Here is a 23,791-nt window from a genome sequence, read left to right on the forward strand (position 1 = left end):
TGTGCCACCTTGTGCATATATCTTACATGGGTCCTGAAGAACTGAACTCAGCCCGACATGCTTTGCAAGCAAGTATCTTTACCTGCTAAGCTATCTCTTCACCTCCAAGTATTTCACTTTTTTTTTTTTTTTTTTTTTTGGTTTTTTGAGGTAGGGTCTCACTCTAGCCCAGGCTGACTTGGAATTTACTATGGAGTCTCTATGGGTGGTTTTGAACTCATGGCGACCCTCCTACCTCTGCCTCCCAAGTGCTGGGATTAAAGGCGTGAGCCACCATACCCGGCATGTATTTCACTTTTTAATAAATACTCTTCTACATCTTGAAGAGGATTTGTGTAAGGCCATGTAACCATTAAATGCTAGAATTGGAATCTGAATCAAAATCTGATTACAAAGCCCATTATTTGTCAAAAATATTCCTCAGAGATTATCAAAATATAGCAAGAATTAATCAAACAGGACAGATATAGTTTGATGAAAGGGACAAGGAGAAACCCATCCAATGACCACTGACGTGCCTGCTTATGTGCAGGAGGACTCCCTTTAGAAGATATTACAGAGAGATAAGATCCAAAGTACTTAACAGTTTTATTCTGCAAAAGAATAGGAGAGAATAAAAAGAACATCACACATGAAACTAGATGTGAAGTCTAGATATCCAGATTAAAATGAATTCACATAGGATGGTGTGGTAGAAACAACTGCCAAAAGAACAAGTCACATTCCATGCTATGTCATTTCCATTCATGGTTTCATTTTTAGAAACACATTGAATCAAAGAGGTTAAATCTACTGCTTTCATAGTCTGTGTTGTTTCCATTTTTAAAAAGCAGACTAAAGTCAGAGTCCAGAGTGCTAACCATTACACCACGGAGCCAGCATGTGCACTTAATTCTATCTTCATCCATCTTGCTAATGAGAAGCACTTGTTACTTAAAAAGAAAAAAAAGGAAAAAAAAAAAAAAACCTGGGAGAGGAAAAAAAAAAAAACTTACTTAAATCACATTTAAATAGTTCAGGATGAGAAAAAATGAGAAAGAAAATTAAGGACAAAATTCACTAACATGACAAAACATTACAAATTAGCTACAATATCAAAAACTACATCTGTTTTCTTTTGTTTTTACTGTTTGGTTTAGCTGATATTAATTGACAAAGGTATACTCTGATTCTAACTTGAAAAATATTTAATAATATCATAAAAACTTAATGACTACACCTATTACTCTAAGAGCAAGCTTCCTTTCCAAGTTTACTTGATTTTCCCCAGGAGAAATCATTCTAAGTCCCTAAAATTTGTTCTTTCTGGTGAGTGAGGTGGCACACACCTATGATCTCAGCAACCAGGAGAGCAAGGCAGGAAAGTTTACCTTCAGTTCCAGGCCACCCTATGCAGCTACACAGTGAATATCAGGCCAACAAGGGCTTCAATGAGATCCACCTCAAAGCCCTGATCCCCCCCCAAAAAAAAACCTTCATTAAGATGCTGCCAACACACAGCACCATAAATTACAGAAGTTTATTTTCCAGAGTTTTATAATTTATTTTAAAAAGACATATATCTAGGTAAGTATACTTTCCCAGAGATTAATTTGAACTGTACAGTAGGACTTGGGGATTTAGCAAGGGAAAGGGTTAAGAAAGCACAAGTCCCTGGGTTTGGGGCTTCAGCACTGGGATAGGGGAGCAATCATACACTACAGAATGGAAATAACATGTTTCACAAAACTCGGTCTAATTTGAAGCATTAAATATTCATAATCTGAAAAATAAGATCAGAGATTTTCTTTCAGTAGTATTAATCCTTAGCAATGTCATTACAGATAACTATGCTTCCCTTTAGTCAGAAAAACTAACAGAAGAAAAAAAAAATCCAAGACAGGAATGGTATTTCTTACATATTAAGCCAAGTTATTTATAGCAAGGCTCAACAAACAAAATTCAACTTTGATTCTTTCACTGTAGTATTCTAGGCTAAATTTTGAACAAATTACAGATTAAGATTCAATTCAAGTTGGTCAATTTTTTTTGCAGTTTGAAAAAATTTAACATTTTTACATACCAATCAAAATTCCTAATTGAAACAAAACTGCTTAAAGCAGTGGACATTTTTCAAAATCAGGACAATTTCTAAATACAAGATCATTATGAGAGCCTATTTTTTTGTTTTAGAAAGCAAAAATCAGTCCATATTTAGACAATGTGTCAGTTAACATCTTATAATACCAAGTAAATATGACAATTGCTTAAATGTTCACTTGTCCTTCTGCTACCCTAAAACTCTGCATGGGAAAATAAAGGAACTTCAGAATAGGAATGACATTAAGGATATATTAGAGATAATGAATCTGTTCTCCCTTGAATAGAAATTTCAGAAAGCATACAGGCATTTTGCATCCCTTCAACAGCTGCTATGTTTTTAATATCAAACCTGGTAAATGATTTATTCAAAATAATACTGTTTAAATAACATGTAAAAGTACAGGCAAAACATGAAAGCAACTAAGCATGCAGACCACCTAAAGTCATCACCTATAGTTCACCTTAAAAAGGTTCTTAAAAAGACTGTCCACAGCTGGGCGTGGTGGTGCCCACCTTTAATCCCAGCACTTGGGAGGCAGAGGTAGGAGACTCACCATGAGTTCAAGGCCACCCTGAGACTATGTAGCAAATTCCAGGTCAGCCTGGACTAGAGTGAGACCCTACCTTGAAAAAAAAAAAAAAAAAGAAGACTGTCCACACTTATACTGATGACTACATATACAGTGACAGCTTTCTTTGTGACAGAACAGCTCCCACTGAAGAGCATGTGCTTAGTAATCACAGATTCTAAATGCAAACAGTATTACACTGAAAACTTTGAGAGTTGGATTTTTGTCCTGGATCTGTAATCTTGGGCAAGTCACTTAACTCCTCTAAACTTGAGTTTCTTTATCTACAAATCCAAGGCTATATCAAATATCTACTCTTTCCAAATTTCTTTCTAGGCCTTTGTGTACTAGCATCTCATTCTATTACAGATAGTAATAGGAGCCAAGACTCATTTTCTTTTTTTTTTTTTTTGGTTTTTCGAGGTAGGGTCTCACTCTGGTCCAGGCTGAACTGGAATTAACTCTGTCATCTCAGGGTGACCTTGAACTCATGGCAATCCTCCTACCTCTGCCTCCCGAGTGCTGGGATTAAAAGCGTGAGCCACCACTCCTGGCTAGGACTCATTTTCTTTAATATTCACTTATTTTCTGATATCCTATTTTTATCATCCTAAAGTAATTATTTGTGTCACTGTAGGACAACTAAGAAATGTTTCTGAAGTGCATATTCTAGGAAAAGGATTTAAGTCAGTTAGTTTTAATATTTATCTCTGTCAGCCAGGGAAGTGCACCACCTATATAGTTCCAGCACTTGTAAAGTAGAAGTGAGAGGACCAGGAATTCAAGGCCACTCTGAGCTATATAGCAAGTTCAAGGCCAGCCTGGGCTACAGGACAGCCTATCTCAAACAAAACCAAACCTGTAAATGGAAAAAAAAAAAACAAAAAACAAAAAAACCCCTATAAACTATAGTTTTCTTTTATTTGAAAGACTAAAACTTCATCTCCAACATTTGTCTCTAAAAATCTGACTACTTTTGAGGCCACCCTGAAACTATTTAGTGAGTTTGAGGTCAGCCTGTGCTACAGTGAGACCCTACCTCAAAATAAAAAATAAAAATCTGACTGCTTTGCTCATTTTCTGATTTCATCATACACAAAACTCAGAGTTGGGCCAGGCGCATGCCTTTAATCCCAGAATTTGGGAGGCAAAGGTAGGAGGATTGCTGTGAATTCGAAGCCAGCCTGAGACAAAGTATGATCCAAGTCAGCCTGGGCTACAGTGAGAGCCTACCCCGAAAAGAAACAAAACACACACACACACACACACACACACACACAACAAAAAAAACAAAAACAAAAAAAAATTCCAGAAAACCTCTGCGCAGGGCTGGAGAGACTGTTCAGTGGTTAAGTGCACTTTCTGAGCAAGCTAAGGAGCTAAGGCCTCAGACTGCCAGAGTTTGAGTTTCCGATCCCATGTGAGAAAACAGTCAGGCACAGCGTGTGCTCCTGCAGCCCCAGTTGTACAGGGGACAGAGACACAAGAGTCAACAGAACCCCACAGGCTTCAGAATGAGTAAACACAGACTCCAGCTCGAAATGAGGCAGAAGAGTGATGGAGAAGGACTCTGGATAAACAAGTACTTAGAAGCTAGGCGTGGTGACATATGCCTTTAATCCCAGCACTCTGGAAGCTGAGGTAGGAGGACTGCTCAGACTTCAAGGCCAGCCTGAGGTTTAGAATGAGATCCTAACTCAAAACAACAAACAAAAACACGCTCCCAAACAACTACTTGTATAGATAGGTCTATTCTTCTGTTTTAAAGATATTTTTAAAAATATTTTATTTTATTTATTTGAGAGAGGGGAAAAAAGCAGAGAGAATGGGCATGCCAGGGCTTCCAGCCACTGGAAACTCCAGACACATGCGCCACCTTCTGCATCTGGCTTATGTGGGTCCTGGGGAATCAAATCAAGGTCCTTTAGCTTTGCAGGCAAGCACCTTAACTGCTAAGCCATCTCTCTAGCCTATGTTTTAAAGATTTTTATTATTATTTGTTTGAGAGAGGAGAATGGACACATTAGGACCTCTAGCCACTGCAAACAAACTCCCGATGCATGCACCCCCTTGTGCATCTGGCTTATGTCGGTCCTGGAGAATCAGCTAGGATTTTTTTGGCTTTGCAGGCAAATGCCTTAACCACTAAGCCATCTCTCCAGCCCCAACGTCTACTCTTATTATAAATTTAATAATTTATACTTATACTCTTTAAATCTAGGGGACCTCAAAATATCATTTAATTTCTTCTGCTCACCCTAGCCAAGTTCTTTTCTTTCTTCCTTTTTCCCTCCCTCCCTTTCTTCAAGGCAGATCTCATGTATCCCAGGCTAGTCTTAACTCACTTTGTATATGAGGATGTCCTTGAACTCCTTCCTCATCCTTCTGTTTCCACCTTTAAGGGCTGGGATTACAGATGTGCAATATCACATCTGGCTCCACATTCTAAAATGAAAGGAATCACAATTGGTACTCTGGGTCAGATATCTAAAAGTAGTACAGTTGTCTAGACAGTTTACAGACCTACAAAATACAAATAAAAGCAGGGAGGAGCAGAGAAAGACAGAGAGCATACACTGTTTTCAACTTTAATAAAGCGGGGCAGGCAGAGATGAAGAACATCCACATTGAATAAGTACAATTTTAGGGATGGGGAAGGGAGGAGGGGAAGAGGAAACAACAGAAGGGCGAAGGGAAAGCAAGAAAGTAAATCAAGATAGACTTTAGTAGTAGTAGTATAGGTTACAAAGGAGGGATCTGGGCATGTTGGCTCAAGCCTTTAATCCTGTTCAAGATAGGAGGATCACTGTGAGTTCAAGGCCAGAGCAAGATCTCACCTTGAACCTCCTTCCCCCCTGCAAAAAAAGGAAGGGAAATGTAGCCTAAGAAAAACACGAGATAAATGGGAAAGGCAGAGTAGAACTGGCAGACATAGTATCAAGGAAATGGGATGAGGTGGGGAGAAAGAGCAAGCCAGTGAGAGAACAGATTTTATTAGTCCCACTTTTTTTTTTATATAAATTACATTTTTTAGTTACCTTTTCAGCACTTCTGCCTATGCTTCATAACTCAGAGCATAATTTTTGTCATAATTAAAGGTCACAACCGGGTGAAAATAAACTCTTAATTTTACATACTGCTTGTTATTTTTCAAAGCAAAGAACTATAGACATTTATGATTACATACTACAGTATATAACAGTGTGATCTTATACAACTGCTACCAGATTGAACACATATTCTTGGTTGGAAATAACTTACCATTTAGAATAAAAACTCCATTATCTTCAAGTCTTGTCTTCATGTCCGCTTCCTTGTTTCACTTGGCATGTTGTATCCATGCACTTCTTCTATTCAGATTTTATGCCAGTTGGTCATCAACCTGAAGAATTTCTTTCTGTGCTGCCACCTACAAATTTATTTCTCTGCTGCAGCAGAAGGGTATATAGAAAAAGTACCTGCTTATTACTCAGATTAAACAGAAGAAACTTCTTTAACATTTGTTGTTTTACATGTGCACCAACATTTCATGTCTCCCCCAAACCTTCCCATCTCAATAATCAGATGAAAACTAAAATAATAACTAATCATAAAAAGTCAAATCATGTATGATCAGTGTTTACACTAAACTAGAAAATTTAAAATAGAAAGAAAGCAAGTGGATTTAGACACTCAGCAGCTGCTATCTCAAGGAACCACTTTCTGTTGTTACTGTTTTCTCCTTTTATAAATATGTAATTTACAATTTTAACTAGGTAGCCTACAACTTTTGCAAATTTCAAATTCAGAGACTATTCAAAGAATGGTGGAAGATGCATCAATATAAGTGATTTTCTTGAAGTAATTCTAGAAACTAGGGGTATTAGGTGCTTTACCTGCTTGGATTTTCAATGTTCTGGACTGCTTATTGCCAATGGCTCTGAATAATTAAAACACGAACACATACGCCACCTACATTTAAAATAGGGTAGCACTTGTATGCCCATATGAGAACTGTTTATTTCTTTTTGCAACAGTCATTCATTAAGTCCCTAAAAAAATGGTCTGAACATGAATGTACATTTCCTTAAACTATATACATATACAGAAAAACTAGGGGGAGAAGGGGGAAAGAGAATGACAAATGTAATAGCATTTCTAAGAGAACTAGAAATTCACAACATAATTATTTTCTGCCTTTTAAAAATCTAAGATTCAGTTCTATTCCCATTCTTTGCCACTGGAGTCTGTCTATACTTCATATTTATTCAATACAAGATACTAAGGAAGTATACCCAGTAATGAACTAGTAATAACAGTAGCTTGTTTTCTTTCCACCCTCCCACTACCATCACCCCCAAATTAATGTATGTACAGCTTTGCCAACTTGAAAAAAATAAAACACTGACATGAGCACCAAAAGCCAGTTAACAGCAGCATGGCTATGACATTGCTTCTACTTTCTCATTGCTTCCCCCATCTCAAACCCTACCCTTTTGACCTCTGAATATGGGATGAGCCTGAGCAGGAGAAGTTGGTGATGTCAGGACTGCGCCATTCCCACGGTTGCTCCTACAGGCCTGCTGTGCTTCTGGGAACTGAGCACAGGGATGTCTACCTAAAACAACAACAATTCACCCCACCCCTCATGTTTCCCTAAACCCACAATAGCAGCCAGGTATATATGCTATATAAGGTCAACCTAATATGTTTGAGTATGATAAGATCTAAAAGCAAGATTCCTTACAAGTTAGCAGTGTTTAATGGGTGCCGCAGAAAGGAAGTTGTTAAATTTTCCACAGCTTATGTAATCATACACTCCAAACATCCTAATTGTAGCCATTGTCATGAGCAAGAGAGCAAGGGTCTCTTCATTAATTCCGGCAGGCCTGCAGTTGCGATTACTATGTGAGCAAATTTCAGTTTTGCCTTCAAAAGACAATTATCTTCAGATGTTTAGAGGAATGACTGTCCCTATCTCATGAGTCAACTGAAGCAAAGAATTGACTAATACTGACTTATTACATGATCTAGAGCATGTAGGGCCAGAATTTCCTATTCATTAACTAGCGATTGGATGTACAACCTCTTTCAGTAGGATATTATAAGCCATGGGAGAAAATTATGCAAAGGCATATACAGAAAATATCTGGGATACTGTCATTGAAAATCTACTTATTGGAAAGAGACTACTGCCCAAAGTGTAAAACACAGAAGTTTATCTCTCACAGTTAAAAACTTTGGAAAGGACAAGAGAAAGGAGGAAAGGTAGCTGGACTGTGATACACAAAGAGATGTTCACTAACAGAAAGCTATTAAAATGGTCAAACAGTTCTATCACTAAGTGTTGTTGCATGACTCTGGCTAATCTTAAATATTCCCCTATCCTATAATTTTTGTATGTTTAAAAAACATAATTTTAGAATCTCCTCAAATTGTTTGCATTTACTTCTTTGTTATAACTAGTGTGTCAGAAAGCTCAAATGATCAGATCTGTCTGGTATCAGGTTGTTTCTGTAATAACACTTCCTATGATCATGTTGCACCATTCCCTTTCACTTCCACAATGATGTTCCCAAGAGAGAAGCACTAAGGTCAACTGAATGCTATGGTGGGTTTTTACCATATATACCCTAGGACCTAATTTTACCTTTACACAATGCTAGTTTTTTCCATACCTGTCAACTCCTAATTGATGTCTTTATACTGTGAGCTCACTGTGTATTCGGAACACCAACCCCTGAAAAAGCTTAAGCCAGAGTAGCACAATGGAAGAAACAAGCAAACCCAAAACAAAACAAAACAAAACAAAGCCCCCCCCAAGAAAGTCACATCCTCTGAAATGACATATATTCAAGGAATGGAATTATCTCAATGACTAGACAAAATTACCAAAGTCCTGAGTTCACCCCAGTCAATTCAAATTTTATCCCCCAAAGCTCTTTTAATTAAGTTATTTGCTAGCTACATTTAATACATTATATTTTTTAAATGAGAGTTATGATACACCCATGGTTGCCTTTAAAGTGCTTAAAGAAAGGAGGCTTTAAAAACAAGAAGGTAAAAGGTTAGCCTTGTGGTGGAAAGAAAGAAGAGTCAAATTACCTGCAAGCAGGCTGGGCAGCGCCGGGTCCAAGCCGCTGCACTTAGCATTCATTATACAGCTGCGTTATTGGGGGGAGGGGAGTTTAGAAGGGCACTGACCCCGAAAGTTCTCAAAACTTCGCACTCATCATCAGGAAGGGGGAAGAAGGAAAGTTTTTTCTCTGGGTATTTTTTTGTTTGTTTGTATTTGTATATTTTGGCTCCTGAAAAGGCTGGCAAAGAACAGTAACAGTGCAAGCAATTAGAATATTTCTTTAAAAAGCAATTTTTAAAATGCAAAACATTAAGGACTTCTAAAAGCCAAACTTTTGTTAACAGAAAAACAATTTCACTAGAGTTAGGCAGTTACCCCAAATGGCATGGCAGAAGGGCACTGGCATAAAGGAAATAAAATACCACACAAAAGTCAAAAACAAAACTAAAACATTGCAAATTAAATCTAGAAGACTAGGAGATTCCAACAGCGTATTTCCATCCACTACTAAAGCACTCTAAAATCCAAGCTTCAAAGATGCCTAAGTTGTATTTTAAGTGAAACTGTTTTTTTAAGAAAAAAAAGAAAGCAGTGAACCTTGTTATAAGTACTACATTTTAAATCTTATTACATTTTTAAAAATTCTAGTACAACAAAAATAAATTTTAAATAAAATTAAACAAACAAACAAACAAAAACATTAGCAGCAGAGGTTACCTGTCTGAGCACCTACATTTTCTTAGGAAGGGATCGTGTCTCACCAGCCAAATAGCCCATAAACCTTCTCAAAAAAAGCGAGCCAGGAGAAAAATATAACACAAGATTTGATTTTACAATGTCTCTAAGTCCCCCCAAGCCCCAATTAGGGGTTCACTGAATGAAGAGAATTTGTTTTTCCACTGTTTTCATTCTTGAGAAAAAGAAGGGATGATTTTGATAGTCAATGATCTCCAGTACCTTTTCTCAAAGTCTGATAAAGTGCTCGATGAAAGCAAGTCTCTTGTTGGACTTTTCTAATGTTCCAGAGTAAGTAGCTTCTTATTGACAGCATACAGAGAAAGATTTCAAAGTTCATTGGATAAAAGCCAGTAGCAATGACTAATTATAAGGCATAAAAAAGGGAAAAGGACTTATTAAAAAGTCTAAGTGGCATAGTTCATATGCATATGCAGATTAAAAGTCCAGTCTTCATCATAGGTGACATAAAAACAATATCAGAAACAATTACTTTAAAAGCACAGTTTATAAATACAATTTTAACAATATACAAAATGTGTACAATATTCAGATTTATGCAAAATATACATATTTCTAAACACATTTTGTGGCTTGTTATAGTGATGCAGATTACACAAAAGTTATTAAAACAATGATAAAAATTCAACTATCACTTCAATACTAATGCTGTTTGCTTTGAGTTCTTTCAGAATGATCAGTTCTTATTTTTTTAACCTTAATTTTTGATGAAATTCAAGAAGATAACCATGTTTTTAAATTGTATGATGACCATTCCTGTCCTTTTCATTGCAACATGTGAGTGTAAAGTCCAGAAGTTTGTTGGTAAAGACCTGTATTTTAATAATGTGTGAATGTACAGATGTGTAAACAGTGAGTGAAAAGAGATGAAATAATTTCAGATTCTTCTTATAATATAGTTGCTTAGGCTTGTAAAAGCTAAAAATCTGCCTAATTATATTTTTCTGCTCACATATCCCACCAACACAAAAAGGTTTTCATCAAATAAAGATGTTACCCTATTTGTCTTTAAATGCATGAGCCTATATACATGTGATATGTAACTATTAAAAGAAAATGTATCATAATGCATGTGGCAACTAGATGGTCTCCACACAAACTTATAATTTCATTATGCAGTTCATTTATTTTGCTATACCAAATAGAATTCACCCTCCAAAATATCATTTAATAAAAGTACCAAATATTATTTTGTGCTAATGAGTCAGAGGTACTTATGTGAGTCCCCAATAACACTGTGCAAATTAACTTCTTTTAGATGTGATTAGAATATCTAAAGATAAATTAAAACCTCCTCTTATGTGCTTTTTTCCGAGGAGAAATGAGACAGTTCACACATTAGAGGTACTATTCTATTTGTCCACAATCAACCTTCCACTCAATTTCAATATTATTTAATTCTATAGGAAAAAAAAAAAAAAACAAGTTTTATTACATTCCTTTTTAAAATGGGGGAAAAACTGTACAATTAAGCATGATCAAACTTTTGTTAGAATTGGTTAATACTGATCTTTTATTATTGCCTCAAAGTCTCTAAGTAGTGTCCAAGAAATTATGTTAGGTCCATATGAAAGGAAATAGCACTGGAGAGGCAAGAAAGTACTTGGGTAAACGCTTCAGAGAATTTGTAAGGAGATGGAATTTGCTGTTTAAAAAATTATGTTGAGCTCTGTAGCAACTTCATTTCTTAACATACCTTCCAAACCCATCATTGGGATAGTCTTATCCATGTTTTAAAGGATCATATTATATGCAGTTTGGGGGCTTTTATAAGCTCAAAAGGTAAAGGAATATAGAGTGGTCAGTACTGAAGGCTTAAGAGGGCTATATGAAAATCAATAAGGTTAAATAAATCCCCAAACAAAAACATCCAGACCACCCCATCAAAGCCTACATGTAAATGAGAAAATGCATAGCCATAGCAATGAAGACAAGCATGTACCCTTGAACAAATCATACACTGAACAAGTCTAAAAACAGAGAAAAACAAACAACATACATACATATAAGACCTAAGAGACATCTATTTTCCTACCTAATGTCTTTAGATGAGTATCTCTACATTAATGGAGTCCATGTCATTAAACAACTCCTTTATAAAGTAAAAACTGAGTTTCCATCATGCTCCATTCTCTAGAATCTATCTTTTTTGTTTGGTTTGTGTAAACAAAGAGTAAAACACATACACATGCATGCGTGCACGCACATACACATATACTACCTTGTAAAATGTGAAAAATTTAAATACGTAATGCTGCGTTTAAATCAGGACCTTGATTTGCCTCCCAAAAAAGTTCCCTGTCCTTATTTGTTAAAAATACAACTCATTAAAAGAAAAAAGGAAAACTAAAAGATCTTTAAAAGTGTTTCAAGTCAGCATCTTGTTAACAAAAAACAAGTAGCATTTTCTGAACTTTGGCCATTGTTAACGATGCAGTCATAGAGCAGGGAATGTTAGACTAGCATGAAGTAAAAAATGCAACATTAACAGATTATATAGCTTTCAAAAAAGACTAAAACACTAACAAATACAAGTCAATGCACAAATTCTAAACTAGTGTAACTTTATCTACATTGAGTAAATGTTACTTTATATACCAGACATTGCAATACTGTTCATTTTCCTTTCATCATGCAAACATGCCAATTTTGTTATTAAAAAAATCTTTATTGGGTAATAGTCACTTTACCCTCCCACCCAAATTGCGGGGAAAAAAGAAAGACAAACATTAAAATGAGAAATCCCAATAAGAGCCCCTTAAGATTTCATAAACATCTATGAGCTAAAGCTACTAGATAACAGAATTGGCAGAATTTTCAGATTTTATATATTAAATTGCTTTGTAATTTAGACAGATGTTTTTCTTTTTATAAATCTTGCAATATTTTGTGAAGTCATACTACCAGAAATTTGAACCAAAACAATTTTGAATAATAACAAAAGCAAAGGACCATGAACAAAATTTTCATGTTTCTCATAGCCCAAGACCATATAGCTTTTTATTAACTTAAAATACTAACCATGAGTGCCTGTCACTTTTCTATTTTTAACCTTTTCTGCCTCTCCATGAATCTGTAAATGAAAGTCAGCACCATGTCACTAGCAGAGGTCCTATCTGTTCCCCTTCTAACCTGCCTTACCAACTTTCTTCCAGCCTCCTGAGTGGACTCTGAACAGCATTGCAAGTTGGTTAAAAAGAAAGACGAAGAAGTAGAAGGAGAAGAAGAAGGGGGGGAGCAAATTTTACAAGGTTTGTTGTTTCTTGGTTAGCTATTCACCAGTGGAGTCACTCCACCAGGAGTTTGATTTCATTGGCTAGTAGCTGGTTCATGTTGAACAGGCCCCCTGGGAGCTTGGCGAGCAGCTCTCGCTCGGTGCTTTCAGGGTCGCTGTCAACAGAGCTGGAACTTGCGCTCATGTTGTCGACAGCAGTGCTGGCAGGGGGACCCAGCTCCGGCTCACTAGTCTCACTGGCCGTGGACACCACAGACAGCAGGGACATACGCCGGGTGAGCCGGCCAGAGGGCAGGAGGGAGGCGGCATAGTCAGCTATGACACCAGCTACATCTAGATTACAAGCCTTATCAAAGGCAATGAAACCTACATTTGCATTGGCCTCGCAGACACAGAAGGAGCCGTCATCTTTCATCAGCAGGTCAATGCCACACACATCCATCCCCAGGATATTAGACACCTGGATAGCTAGCTGCTTCCCTTGTTCACTCAGCGAGCACATCATCCCTACACCACCTGGAGAACAGAAAGAAGCAGGGAGTTACCAAAATTATAAAACTTTGGAATATAATCAATATTGGCTTATATTAAATAAGTAATGAAAGCAAAGAAATGATTCTGCCATAAAACTGGTTTATAGTTTTCTGTCTGTTTGGTTTTTGAGAACAGGTCTCACTATGTAACCCAGGCTGGCCTTAAGCATAGAACCTTTTGCCTCACCCTCCTGAGTACTGGTACTGCAGGTGTGGGCCACCATGAACAGCTTAAAATTGGGATTTTAAAGTCTGTATTTTCTTCATTAGGGACCCCTGCCCCTACCCAGTCTCTCCAAGTATTGATGATTTAGTATCTTTTCAGTATTACTTGTCTTAGAGAAACATTAAACTTTCCCCAAAGCCTATCCTTCCTATGATACTATAGAACATATGCACTTGCCCCTTAGTATACACCAGGAAGGGTTTCTAGAACCTCCCTTCCCTGCCACAGACATTAAAAACATGGTATTTACCTACTTCAAATCTTCTCTAGAATATTTATAATTCCTGACACAATATGAACAGTCAGTTACACTGTATTGCTTAGGAACAATGATAAAAGTCTGTCCATGTTCAGTACAGATGCAATTGGTTCTAACTACACAGTCACAAAGGACTGGGGATTGGACCTACTGCTATAGTCATGTTAGGTAAATACTCTATCACTGAGCTGTATCTCCAACTCCAAAAGTTTGTTTAATGTTTTCAATCCTCAGTTGAATCTCTGAAACCTGAACATAGAGAGAATTTTTGCATCAATACTATTAGAGCAACTGGTTTTATATGAGACAAAAGTGCTATCAACTTTTGATGTTTTAAATATATCTATTTATATGTATGTTGTGTATCTGTGTTGGTACATGGCTGCCATGGTACATGTGTGGAGGTCAGAAGACAGACTCAGGGGACTGAGCCTCTCCTTTCACCACATCTTCTGAGAGATAGGGTCTCCTCTCCCTTCCCCTCCCCCTTCCTTCCTCTCCTCTCCCCTTCTTCCCTCCTCTCCCTCCTGCTTCTCCCTTCCCTCCTCTTCCTCTTCTTTTCTTTTTCTTCCCCTTCCTCGCTTGCTCGCTTGCTGCTGGGAAGGCCAGACTAGCTGAATCATGAGTTCTGGGAATTTTCCTGTCTCCACATTCCATTGTTGTAGGTGGGCTGGGGTTATAGATGCTGGTTCCCAGCTGATGGCGTTTAGGAGGTGGAGCCTTACTGGACTAAGTGTGCTGTTGGGGTGAGCTTAGGGGTGTTATAGCCAGCTCCCCCTACTGGAGTTGGCTCATTCTTCTTGCTGCTGGTTCTATCTGCTGTGGCCTCTGTCATGTCGCATTGTCCCCTGCCATCATGGAATGTCCCCTCATGACTCTAAGCCAAAATAAACAACTTTCTTCCCATCAGATGCTTTTGGTCAGGTGTTTTGTCCCAGCAACAAGAAGTTAACTATAATAATGATGCAATCTTTCTTGTGAAAACAGATATAAATATTTTTAAATTTTTGAAAATTATTATTATTTTAAAAGAGAAGAAGAGGGAGAGAGAATGGGTGTGCCAGGGCCTTCAGATGCCGTGAATGAACTCCAGATGCATGCGCCCCTTGTGTGTATGTGTGACCTGGAGACTTGAACTTGAGTTCTTGGGCTTCACAGGCAAGCACCTTAACTGCTAAGTCATCTCTTCAGCCCAGATATAAGTATTTTTAATAAAATATGTCAGAACTGAATTCAATAAGTTAAAAAATAAGTTATTTTCAACCCAAAAAATTGTTTCTAGAAATGCAAGGCTAGGTAGGTCAAATAAATTTTCTGTTCGTCCAGCATTATTATAAATTTTCTTAAATATAAAGCATATCAAGGGGCTGGGGAGGTGGCTCAACAGTTATAGGCAATTGTTTCCAAAGCCTGCCAGCCCTAGGTTCTCCAGCACAAGCCCGACACAAAGTGGTACATGTGTTTGGTATGTTCATATGTAAGGGACTCTGGTGCACATGTATACATGTTCATGTGTTTGCACACTCAAACACAAATAAATAAAAAATTATAAGGCATATCAACACAATCCATGGAATCAAGGAATTAAAAGTGAAAAACACCAATGATCTTTGATAGATTGATGCCAAAGTGGCACTTGAAAGGGCTGGGTTATAGCAGATGGTAAATTCCCTAGTCTATACAGGTCCTAGGCTTAATCTCTGGTTCCCCTATACTGGGGATTGAATAAACAGGGAAAAAGGGCACTTGAGTTAAAATTCTAATGGCTTCTAGTAGAATAAATCTTAAATATAATACTTTAGCCAGGTGTGGTGATGTACATGTGTGTGTGTGTGTGTGTGTGTGTGTGTGTGTGCGCGCGCGCATGCACACACACATGCATGCGAGTGTACTACAGGGAAAAAAATTAAGATATATAACTTCAACAGAATATAAATTAATAAAATTTCACACTAGCTGGACAAAATATTTTAAGTTCATCAATCTTACAAATGTCAAGGAGGAAGAACACAAAATAAATAATCCTTAACTTGAGCATCATTCTGAACTCTGTGATGAAATCTTGTGCTATCTGTGCTGACCTGTTGTAGTACATGAAATATTCCAAGAAGAATTCTGAGGTAGTAAAGTTGCTTTGAAAATTATTAGACAATGCTTGAATGTTATTTTATTTATTTTTCAAGGTAGGGTCTTGCTCTATCTAGCCGAAGCTGTCCTGGAACTCACTCTGTAGTCTCAGAGTGGCCGGGAATTCATGGCAATCCTCCTTCCTCTGCCTTCCAAGTGCTGGGATCAAAGGTGTGCACCAACATGCCCAGCTTAGAATGTTAAATTTTTAAAAATATACTTCACTAAAATTCATTTTTAAAAGGTAAAGAAAGCTTTGTACATCCTTTTATATAATGGAAATTCAAATCTTAGAATTGAACAATGAATTTTCAATATTATAAAGCTGTTTACAACAGAAGTTAAAATACTGGCAATATTTTACCCTTATAAAAATATAGAATTCGGCCGGGCGTGGTGGCGCACGTCTTTAATCCCAGCCCTCGGGAGGCAGAGGTAGGAGGATCGCCATGAGTTCAAGGCCACCCTGAGACTCCATAGTGAATTCCAGGTCAGCCTGGGCTAGAGTGAGACTCTACCTCGAAAACCAAAAAAAAAAAAAAAAAAATAGAATTCAAATCACACCTTGGATCTTCAATGACTCAAGGGATTTTTCTTATTCAATAAGAGGCTGGTCAGTTTTAACATAAAATTCCTCTGTACATGTTGTTTTCAAGCCCTTTATTACACTGTCTGTCAGCTGATAGTGGGATAGCAGCTGGCTGCAGAGGCAATTCCATAGTGACCACTGCTCTTGTTCTTGGCCATTATGATGTGGCCATCTGAACCCCATTCAGGACCCTAGCTGTTCTTGACAAACCAATGTTTATTGTTTGATTTTGTTCCTTCAAAACCACAGCCAACTAGCAGAATACTATGGTCTTGGTCCTTACTGCCATATCATAATTGCTTGACTTCTAGAACAGAAGAATGCATAGCTTGCATCAGTAACAGTAATTATGGGCTCCATGATAACCGTAGCCTTTTCCCTAAGGGTTGTCCATAAATCTCATGTCACTGGCCACAGAAAATTTGGGTCTGTATTTATAGGTTGCATCCTTTGCTTCATATGGATAGGAGTCCTTTCATTCCAGGCCTCCATTGTCCTTAATAAATTACAGTATTGGGCTGGAGAGATGACTTAGCAGTTAAGCGCTCACCTGTGAAGCCTAAGGACCCTGGTTCGAGGCTTGATTCCCCAGGACCCACGTTAGCCATATGCACAAGGGGGCGCACGCAGCTGGAGTTCGTTTGCAGTGGCTGGAAGCCCTGATGCACCCATTCTCTCTCTCTCTCTCTCAAATAAATAAAAATAAACAACAAAAAAAAACTAAAAAAAAAAAATTACAGTATAATTAAAACCCTGGTGGCCTTAAAGCAAAAAAACAGTTCACAAGGTCCTGCTAGTTCTGAGACCAGTATGGCAGTCTTATGAAACACTATCACACTAAAAGCCCAACAAGAACCATACTGGCCCTAGCTCTTCACAGGAGCCATAAATCCTTTTCTTTTCTTATCCCACAGATTTGGGGACCCACAGAAGCAGAGGCTACTGAAACACTTTTCCCTTCTTGTACTTCTGGTTTTAAAAGTCATTCAACTGCCTGAACTCTTCACTGGTCACATTACCAAAAGCATTTCCTGCTGTGGTGAAGTTGTGATTCCCCTTGCTACATTTCATTTTCATGTTTCCCCCATACTGCTCCCTTCCATCTTTCCTTGTTTGTACCATATAGTCTCCTACATGTGGATTTGTGGATTCTAACTCATACTAGCCACTGTGTATCAAATTTTTAGTTAAGTGTTGGAGTAGGTAAGGCTTTTGCCAAGCAAAGAGCAGCCAAGAAGAGTAAGATTCATGGTTCAAAAAGCTGGGGTGGCCAGCTATGCAGCCTTGCTTCCAGAGAGGTCATAAAATTCAAGAATCTGAAGAGCTTTTGTTTGTGCTTTTGGTTTTGGTGCTGGAGATTTAACCTAGGGCCTCACACATACTGAAAATGCACTCTGTCCAAGTCAAAACTGTAATACATGATAACAAAGAAACACTCCTAGTATAAAAACACTCTACATTAGATGTGATGATGACAATCTCCTTACAGTATAATTATTTTATTTCATTACTTTCATAGTTTGTACCATAGGAGGGAAAACCAGTGGAAACAATTAGCTTGTGATATATTACATATAACAATAGTGAAAATGAAACCACTACTTACTGCTACACATTTATATGAATAAATCTGACCAATGACAGCTAAGTGGGGAGAGGCAGTAAGCAAAGTGATAAATAATTTATATAACTTTTTATAACACAAAATCATTTTTGGAGAGCCAGGCAAGGTGGTTCATGCCTTTAATTCCATGAGTCTGAGGCCACCCTGAGACTACCATAGTAAATTCCAGGTCAGCCTGGGCTACAGTGAGACTCTACTTCAAATACACACACACACACACACACACACACGTGTGTGTGTGTGTGTGTGTATCCAACAGAACTAAAAATTAAATAATTTTTGGAAAAAATTTGGGAAGTTAAATACTAAGTTATAAACTTAGAATGGAAAAGAAAATGATCATATGAGGTAAGCAGATGGCTCTCAGTAACTTAGTTCATAAGTTAGCTAGTGAGGGCACAGATATCCCTTTATGTTATTTTTATACCTTTTCGAAAGCCTCAATAATCTCAAAACAAACCTATGGGCTTCTGTAATCCTGGTGTGCTTATAGCAAGAAGGAAGGTAGTTACAGGACAATTTCCTTGAAACTCTTGAATGGAAAACTGGAGACCCTGGGCCTCAAAAACATGAGGCAGGAAGACAAAAAAGACTGACTTGAAAATTAAACTGTCCCTGATCTCCACGTTTGTCCTGGCCAAGCACACACAATAAATCAATAGACAAGCAAGCAAGCAGAAACTAAGTCAGGAAAAGGTACAAGGTGAGCTTTCCGATGATACAAACAAGTGGAACACCCATAAGCTCTTCGGCCTGTGCCCAACCCTTTGCATACTACCCGTGCTCTGATTGCCCTGTAATACTCACAGGTCCTGCCCTCGATCTGTAATAGGTCACTTTTATGCTACCTTACCCTTAGCTTAATCTCCCCTAGGGTATTTTTTTTTAATTTTTTTGCTTATTTATTTATTTGAGAGTGACAGAGACAGAAAGAGACAGAGAGAGGAGAGAATGGGCGCGCCAGGGCCTCCAGCCACTGCCAACAAACTCCAGACGCGTGTGCCCCCTTGTGCATCTGGCTAACGTGGGTCCTGGGGAATCAAGCCTCGAACCAGGGTCCTTAGGCTTTACCGGCAAGCACTTAACCGCTAAGCCATCTCTCCAGCCCCCCTAGGGTATTTTTGAAGCTGTTGGAGTTACCCTTTCCTATTGCTTTTTTTTATTCCTGTGGGGTACACAAAGTATTAAAAGTAGCTTTGTAAAATTAATAGATGTAGTAAGGTATTACAAATACTAACAAAATAGAACAATTATTAATTATTAATATTAATTATTATTAATTAATTATTAATTATTAATATTAATTATTAATTATTAAGATTGTCAACACCACTACTAAGGTGCTTTGGAGACATTATTAAGTGCCTAGGTTACTTGACCGTTGGGGCTTGAGAGATGGCTCAGCAGTTAAAAAGGTGCTTGTTTGCAAAGCTTGATGGCCTGGGATTCCCCAGTGCACATATAAAGCCAGGTTCACAGAGGAGCACATGAGATTGGGGTTTGTTTGCAGTGACAGAAGGTCCTGGCACACACATACTCACTTTGTCTTTCTTTCTCTCAAGTTATCAAATAAAATATTAAAAAGAATAATTCATTGTGATAACCACCATGAAGACTAAATAAAAAATTGTTGTGGAAAAAAAAGAATAATTCAGTCTGGATGAAAGCAAATTCATTAAATAAGGAAAACGATGTATACACATAAAGGAGTTTTATTCAGCTTGAAGAATGAAATTATGATTTTGTAAAACAAGACAAAAAAAAAAAAAAAGAAGGGCTGGAGAGATGGCTTAGCGGTTAAGCGCTTGCCTGTGAAGCCTAAGGACCCCGGTTCGAGGCTCGGTTCCCCAGGTCCCACGTTAGCCAGATGCACAAGGGGGCGCACGCGTCTGGAGTTTGGTTGCAGTGGCTGGAAGCCCTGGCGCGCCCATTCTCTCTCTCTCCCTCTACCTGTCTTTCTCTCTCTGTCTGTCGCTCTCAAATAAATAAATAAATAAATAAATAAATAAAAAGAAGGAAATACAGATCACCATGTTAATGAAATAAGCCAGACTCAGAAAGACAAATATCAAACTGTATCTTACTTGGAGAACCAAGATTAAATATATACATATGCACATGATATGAAAGTAGAAAGTGGGGCTGGAGAGATGGCTTAGCGGTTAGGCACTTACCTATAGAGCCTAAGGACCCAGGTTCGATTCCCCAGTACCTATATAAGCCAGATGCATAAGGTGGAACATGTGGAGTTTGTTTGTAGTGGCTAGAGTCCCTGGTGTGCCCATTCTCTCTCTCTCATAAATATGTTAATAAAATAAAAACTTGAAACTTAAAAAAAAAAAGTAAAAAGACTAGGGAAGTGGGTAGAAAAGGTCTAAAGGGAGGAACAAGAAAGGATAATAAGAGAAAAAAGACAAATGTAGGCTATTTTACCTCCTATCCAGCATTTACAGAAAACATACATACACACACACACACACACACACGAAGGGGATTAGCATGGAAGGAGGAAGGTCAAGGGTATAAGGGCAGGTGATGAGTACGTAATACACATACATGAAAATATCATAAAAACCTATTATTTTGTATGCTTGCTATAATTTTTAAGTTATCAAACACAAAAAGGAAATAAATGCATAATAAGATCTAATTCCGTAAGTAGAAAAACAATAACATAGGGCTGAAGAGATGACTGCTCGTTAGTTAAAGGCATTGCAAGGCAATGCCTGATGGTACCACTTGGATTCCCCAGTACCCACATAAAGCCAGATGCCCAAAGTGGTGCAGGCTAAGGTGTTGTTTTTTTTTGCACAGGCAGGAGGCTTTAGTGTACTTATACTAACTTTCTCTCTGTCTCTCTCTCTCTTTTTCTCTCTCTCTGTCTTAAATAAATGCTTTCTAAATTAAAAACAATAAAAAAGAAAAACAATATTGAAAGTACAAATCATATTTATGTATAAAAATGTTTTTCTCCTTATTAAGTAAAAAAAATCTATGGTTATATTCAAACACTCCTGGAAAACCTATAGTACTTTTTTACATACCAGAAAAGACACCTGCATTGTTTTTTTACCTAGTGAGCAGTTGCTTTGCATCCTTCCATCTGTAGAACAACGTAACATGGTGCCAACTACACGGCCTCCCACAACAATGACACGTACATCCCTTCCATGAGACTCTTTTACATACTTCTGAAACAGGTATGGAGCTTCATGGCGAATAAGATGACTTAGATCAGCCAAGTGGTGCTTATCTCGTGCCAAGAAAACAGCTTTGCCTATGATTAAAAAACAGTAAAAAAAAAAAAAAAAAACAGTAAAAAAAACAATACATATTAAGTCATCAAACTGTGAGCAGTTTAATATGTATTACCTACTCATTGTTGTGTACCAATATACTCTTATATGAACTAATTTCACATTTATGTTTTTCAAATTTTCCTTGCCATAACTATTTTGACCAAAACATTCAGAACCATTAGGGAGATGATGCAAAAAAAAAAAAAAAATCATGAGGGCAAAGTTAATAATCTCTTATTGTACTCTCAATCTCCATAAAATTTATGGTAAACTATTTATTTCAGTTCATGTTGTAAGGCAGGGTCTACATTTGTTATTTGTCCAGGTCAGTGAATAGTGCTAGCCTCATTCATTAGCAAAACTCTTTTTCTTTGGGTTACAGTATATGTGTTATATGGTATTATATTAATACTATATTAATACACAGTAATACATTACATACTTCAATTTATTTCTGAATTGTGAACCTCTAAATTCTGCTCCATTTGTTCATTTCTGTGCCAAGGAGGTAAGTTTTTTTTAATAATAAAAATATGTTTATAGGGCTAGAGAGATGACTCGGTGTTTAAAGGTGCTTGCCTGTAAGTACTGATGGCTTGGGTACAGTGTTGGTTAGCTTCAGGTGTCTAACATAAACTTAAGTGTTCTGAATGCTAGGTTCCTGGCTGATGGAGATTTGGGAATTAACACCTCCAAGAGGCAATGTATTGTTGGGGGTGGGCTTATACGTGTTATAGCCAGTGTCCCAGTGTTTGGCACACTCCTCTGGTGCTGTTGTTCATGTGATGTAGGCCAGGAGGTGATGTTCACCCTCTGAACATGCCATAATTTCCCCCTGCCATCATGGAGCTTCCCCTCAAGCCTATAAACCAAAAAACCCTTTTATCCCCCACAAGCTGCTCTTGATTGGGTGCTTTCTACCAGCAATGTGAACCTGACTACAACAGTAACATTGGTAGCAGAGGAGTGGGATTGCTGCTAGACACCTGACTGTGTGGCTATGGCCTTTTGGAGCTGATTTTCAAGAGGAATGCAGGAGGATTTGACACTCTGGCCTAAGAGACACTTTGTGGTGCTGTAAGTACAGCTGGAGGGACCATTCTGGTCACCGTTGAAAGACCTGAATGTAGTAAGAACTATGGACTATGAGGTTTGGCTTATGAGGGTAAGAAAGAACTTTGCCTGCACTGAGCTAGAAGTTTATGTGAGAGGCTTGCAGTTATGGCCATGTCCTGAGAACGTCTGCAGAGTTGCAGTGCATAGAAATGGACTGGAATGCGCAGAGGGATATGACACAGAAAAAAATGGGGGGGCTAAAACTGCTGCCCATGAAGCTGCATTTGAATGAGAGATTACAACCATTGAGACTGGGCCAACTGACCTGCATTGGGACCACAGAAAGAATTCAGTCTTTTGTTTGTTTGTTTTTTTGTTTTTTCGAGGTAGGGTCTCACTTTGGTCCAGGCTGACCTGGAATTAACTATGTAGTCTCAGGGTGGCCTCGAACTCTCGATGATCCTCCCACCTCTGCCTCCCAAGTGCTGGGATTAAAGGCATGCGCCACCACGCCCGGCAGAATTCAGTCTTTTGAAGGGGCCTGAATGCTAAAGGAGTTTCCTGTTCTTCAAAGTCTGCTTTATTCCCCCCACACCCCAAGATTAACAAATTTGCACCCCATCTGGTATTATGGAGTCTAAGAAATACAGGAAAGAGGTCATTGACTTTGTAACAGTCTTGTGTTTTGGTAATGGCCATGGGCAGTGTGAAGCAGGTTGGCTGGATGCCTGCATGAAGACCCAATAGAGTCATAAGAATGAACTGTGGGTTGAAGTGGAGACCCAGAGGAGATGCCAGGACCACGAGATGGCTGCTAAGGAGAGCTGTTGGTCCTGGGTAAAGTTTTCTAGGACTGGGAGTAGCCTAGCTGGAGGGGCAAAATTGGAACTCCAGAGACTTGTTGCTGGTTAGAATTACCAGACTTGGAGATGTGTCACTGACTAGAGTTGTTGGACTTGGAGCTACAGAGTTTGCTATTTGCCCTAGTTATTTTAAATCTTGTACTGGTTAAGTATTTCTTTGCTATACCCAATACCATCTTTTGCAATGTGAATGTTTATTCTGTGTCATTATGTTTTGGGGGGAATTTTTTTTTTTTTTTTTTTTTGGATTATGGCTCAGTTAAAAGACCTTGGATTATGAGGATGTATGAACATCAGTAGGATTAATAAAAACTACGGGGACTTTTAAAGTTGGATGAATGCATTGCATTTTACATCATGGCTGGTTATCAGTTTGTGGGGGCCAGGGGCGGAATGTGGTGGTTTGATTCATGTGTCCCCATAAACTTAGGTGTTCTTAATGCTAGGTTACCAGCTGATAGAGATTTGGGAATTAACACCTCCTGGAGTCAGTGTATTGATGGGGGCAGGCTTAT

The 23,791-nt window shown here is 38.1% G+C and overlaps 1 protein-coding gene across 5 annotated transcripts in view; it reads right to left on the minus strand.

The window, feature by feature from the left end:
• Positions 1 to 4,994: 4,994 nt before the first annotated feature.
• Rimklb (ribosomal modification protein rimK like family member B) overlaps positions 4,995 to 23,791 on the minus strand; it is an 88,802-nt gene continuing 70,005 nt past the window's right edge. The window contains exons 5-9 of one of the 5 annotated variants that reach the window (XM_045137543.1): positions 21,132 to 21,335; positions 13,071 to 13,216; positions 8,736 to 8,947; positions 5,913 to 6,079; positions 4,995 to 5,096 (exon numbers count right to left, since the gene is read on the minus strand). In XM_045137543.1, coding sequence (XP_044993478.1) covers positions 8,846 to 8,947; positions 13,071 to 13,216; positions 21,132 to 21,335 — 452 coding nt within the window. In that variant the 3' untranslated portion in view covers positions 4,995 to 5,096; positions 5,913 to 6,079; positions 8,736 to 8,845. Of the gene's footprint in view, positions 5,097 to 5,912; positions 6,080 to 8,735; positions 8,948 to 9,522; positions 9,808 to 9,850; positions 9,896 to 10,960; positions 13,217 to 21,131; positions 21,336 to 23,791 lie in introns of those variants that run through there. The other 4 variants (XM_045137540.1, XM_045137542.1, XM_045137544.1 and 1 more) reach the window with 4 other exon arrangements.

This window comes from Jaculus jaculus, chromosome 18, assembly GCF_020740685.1.
Source record: "Jaculus jaculus isolate mJacJac1 chromosome 18, mJacJac1.mat.Y.cur, whole genome shotgun sequence".
NCBI classification, from domain to species: domain Eukaryota; kingdom Metazoa; phylum Chordata; class Mammalia; order Rodentia; family Dipodidae; genus Jaculus; species Jaculus jaculus.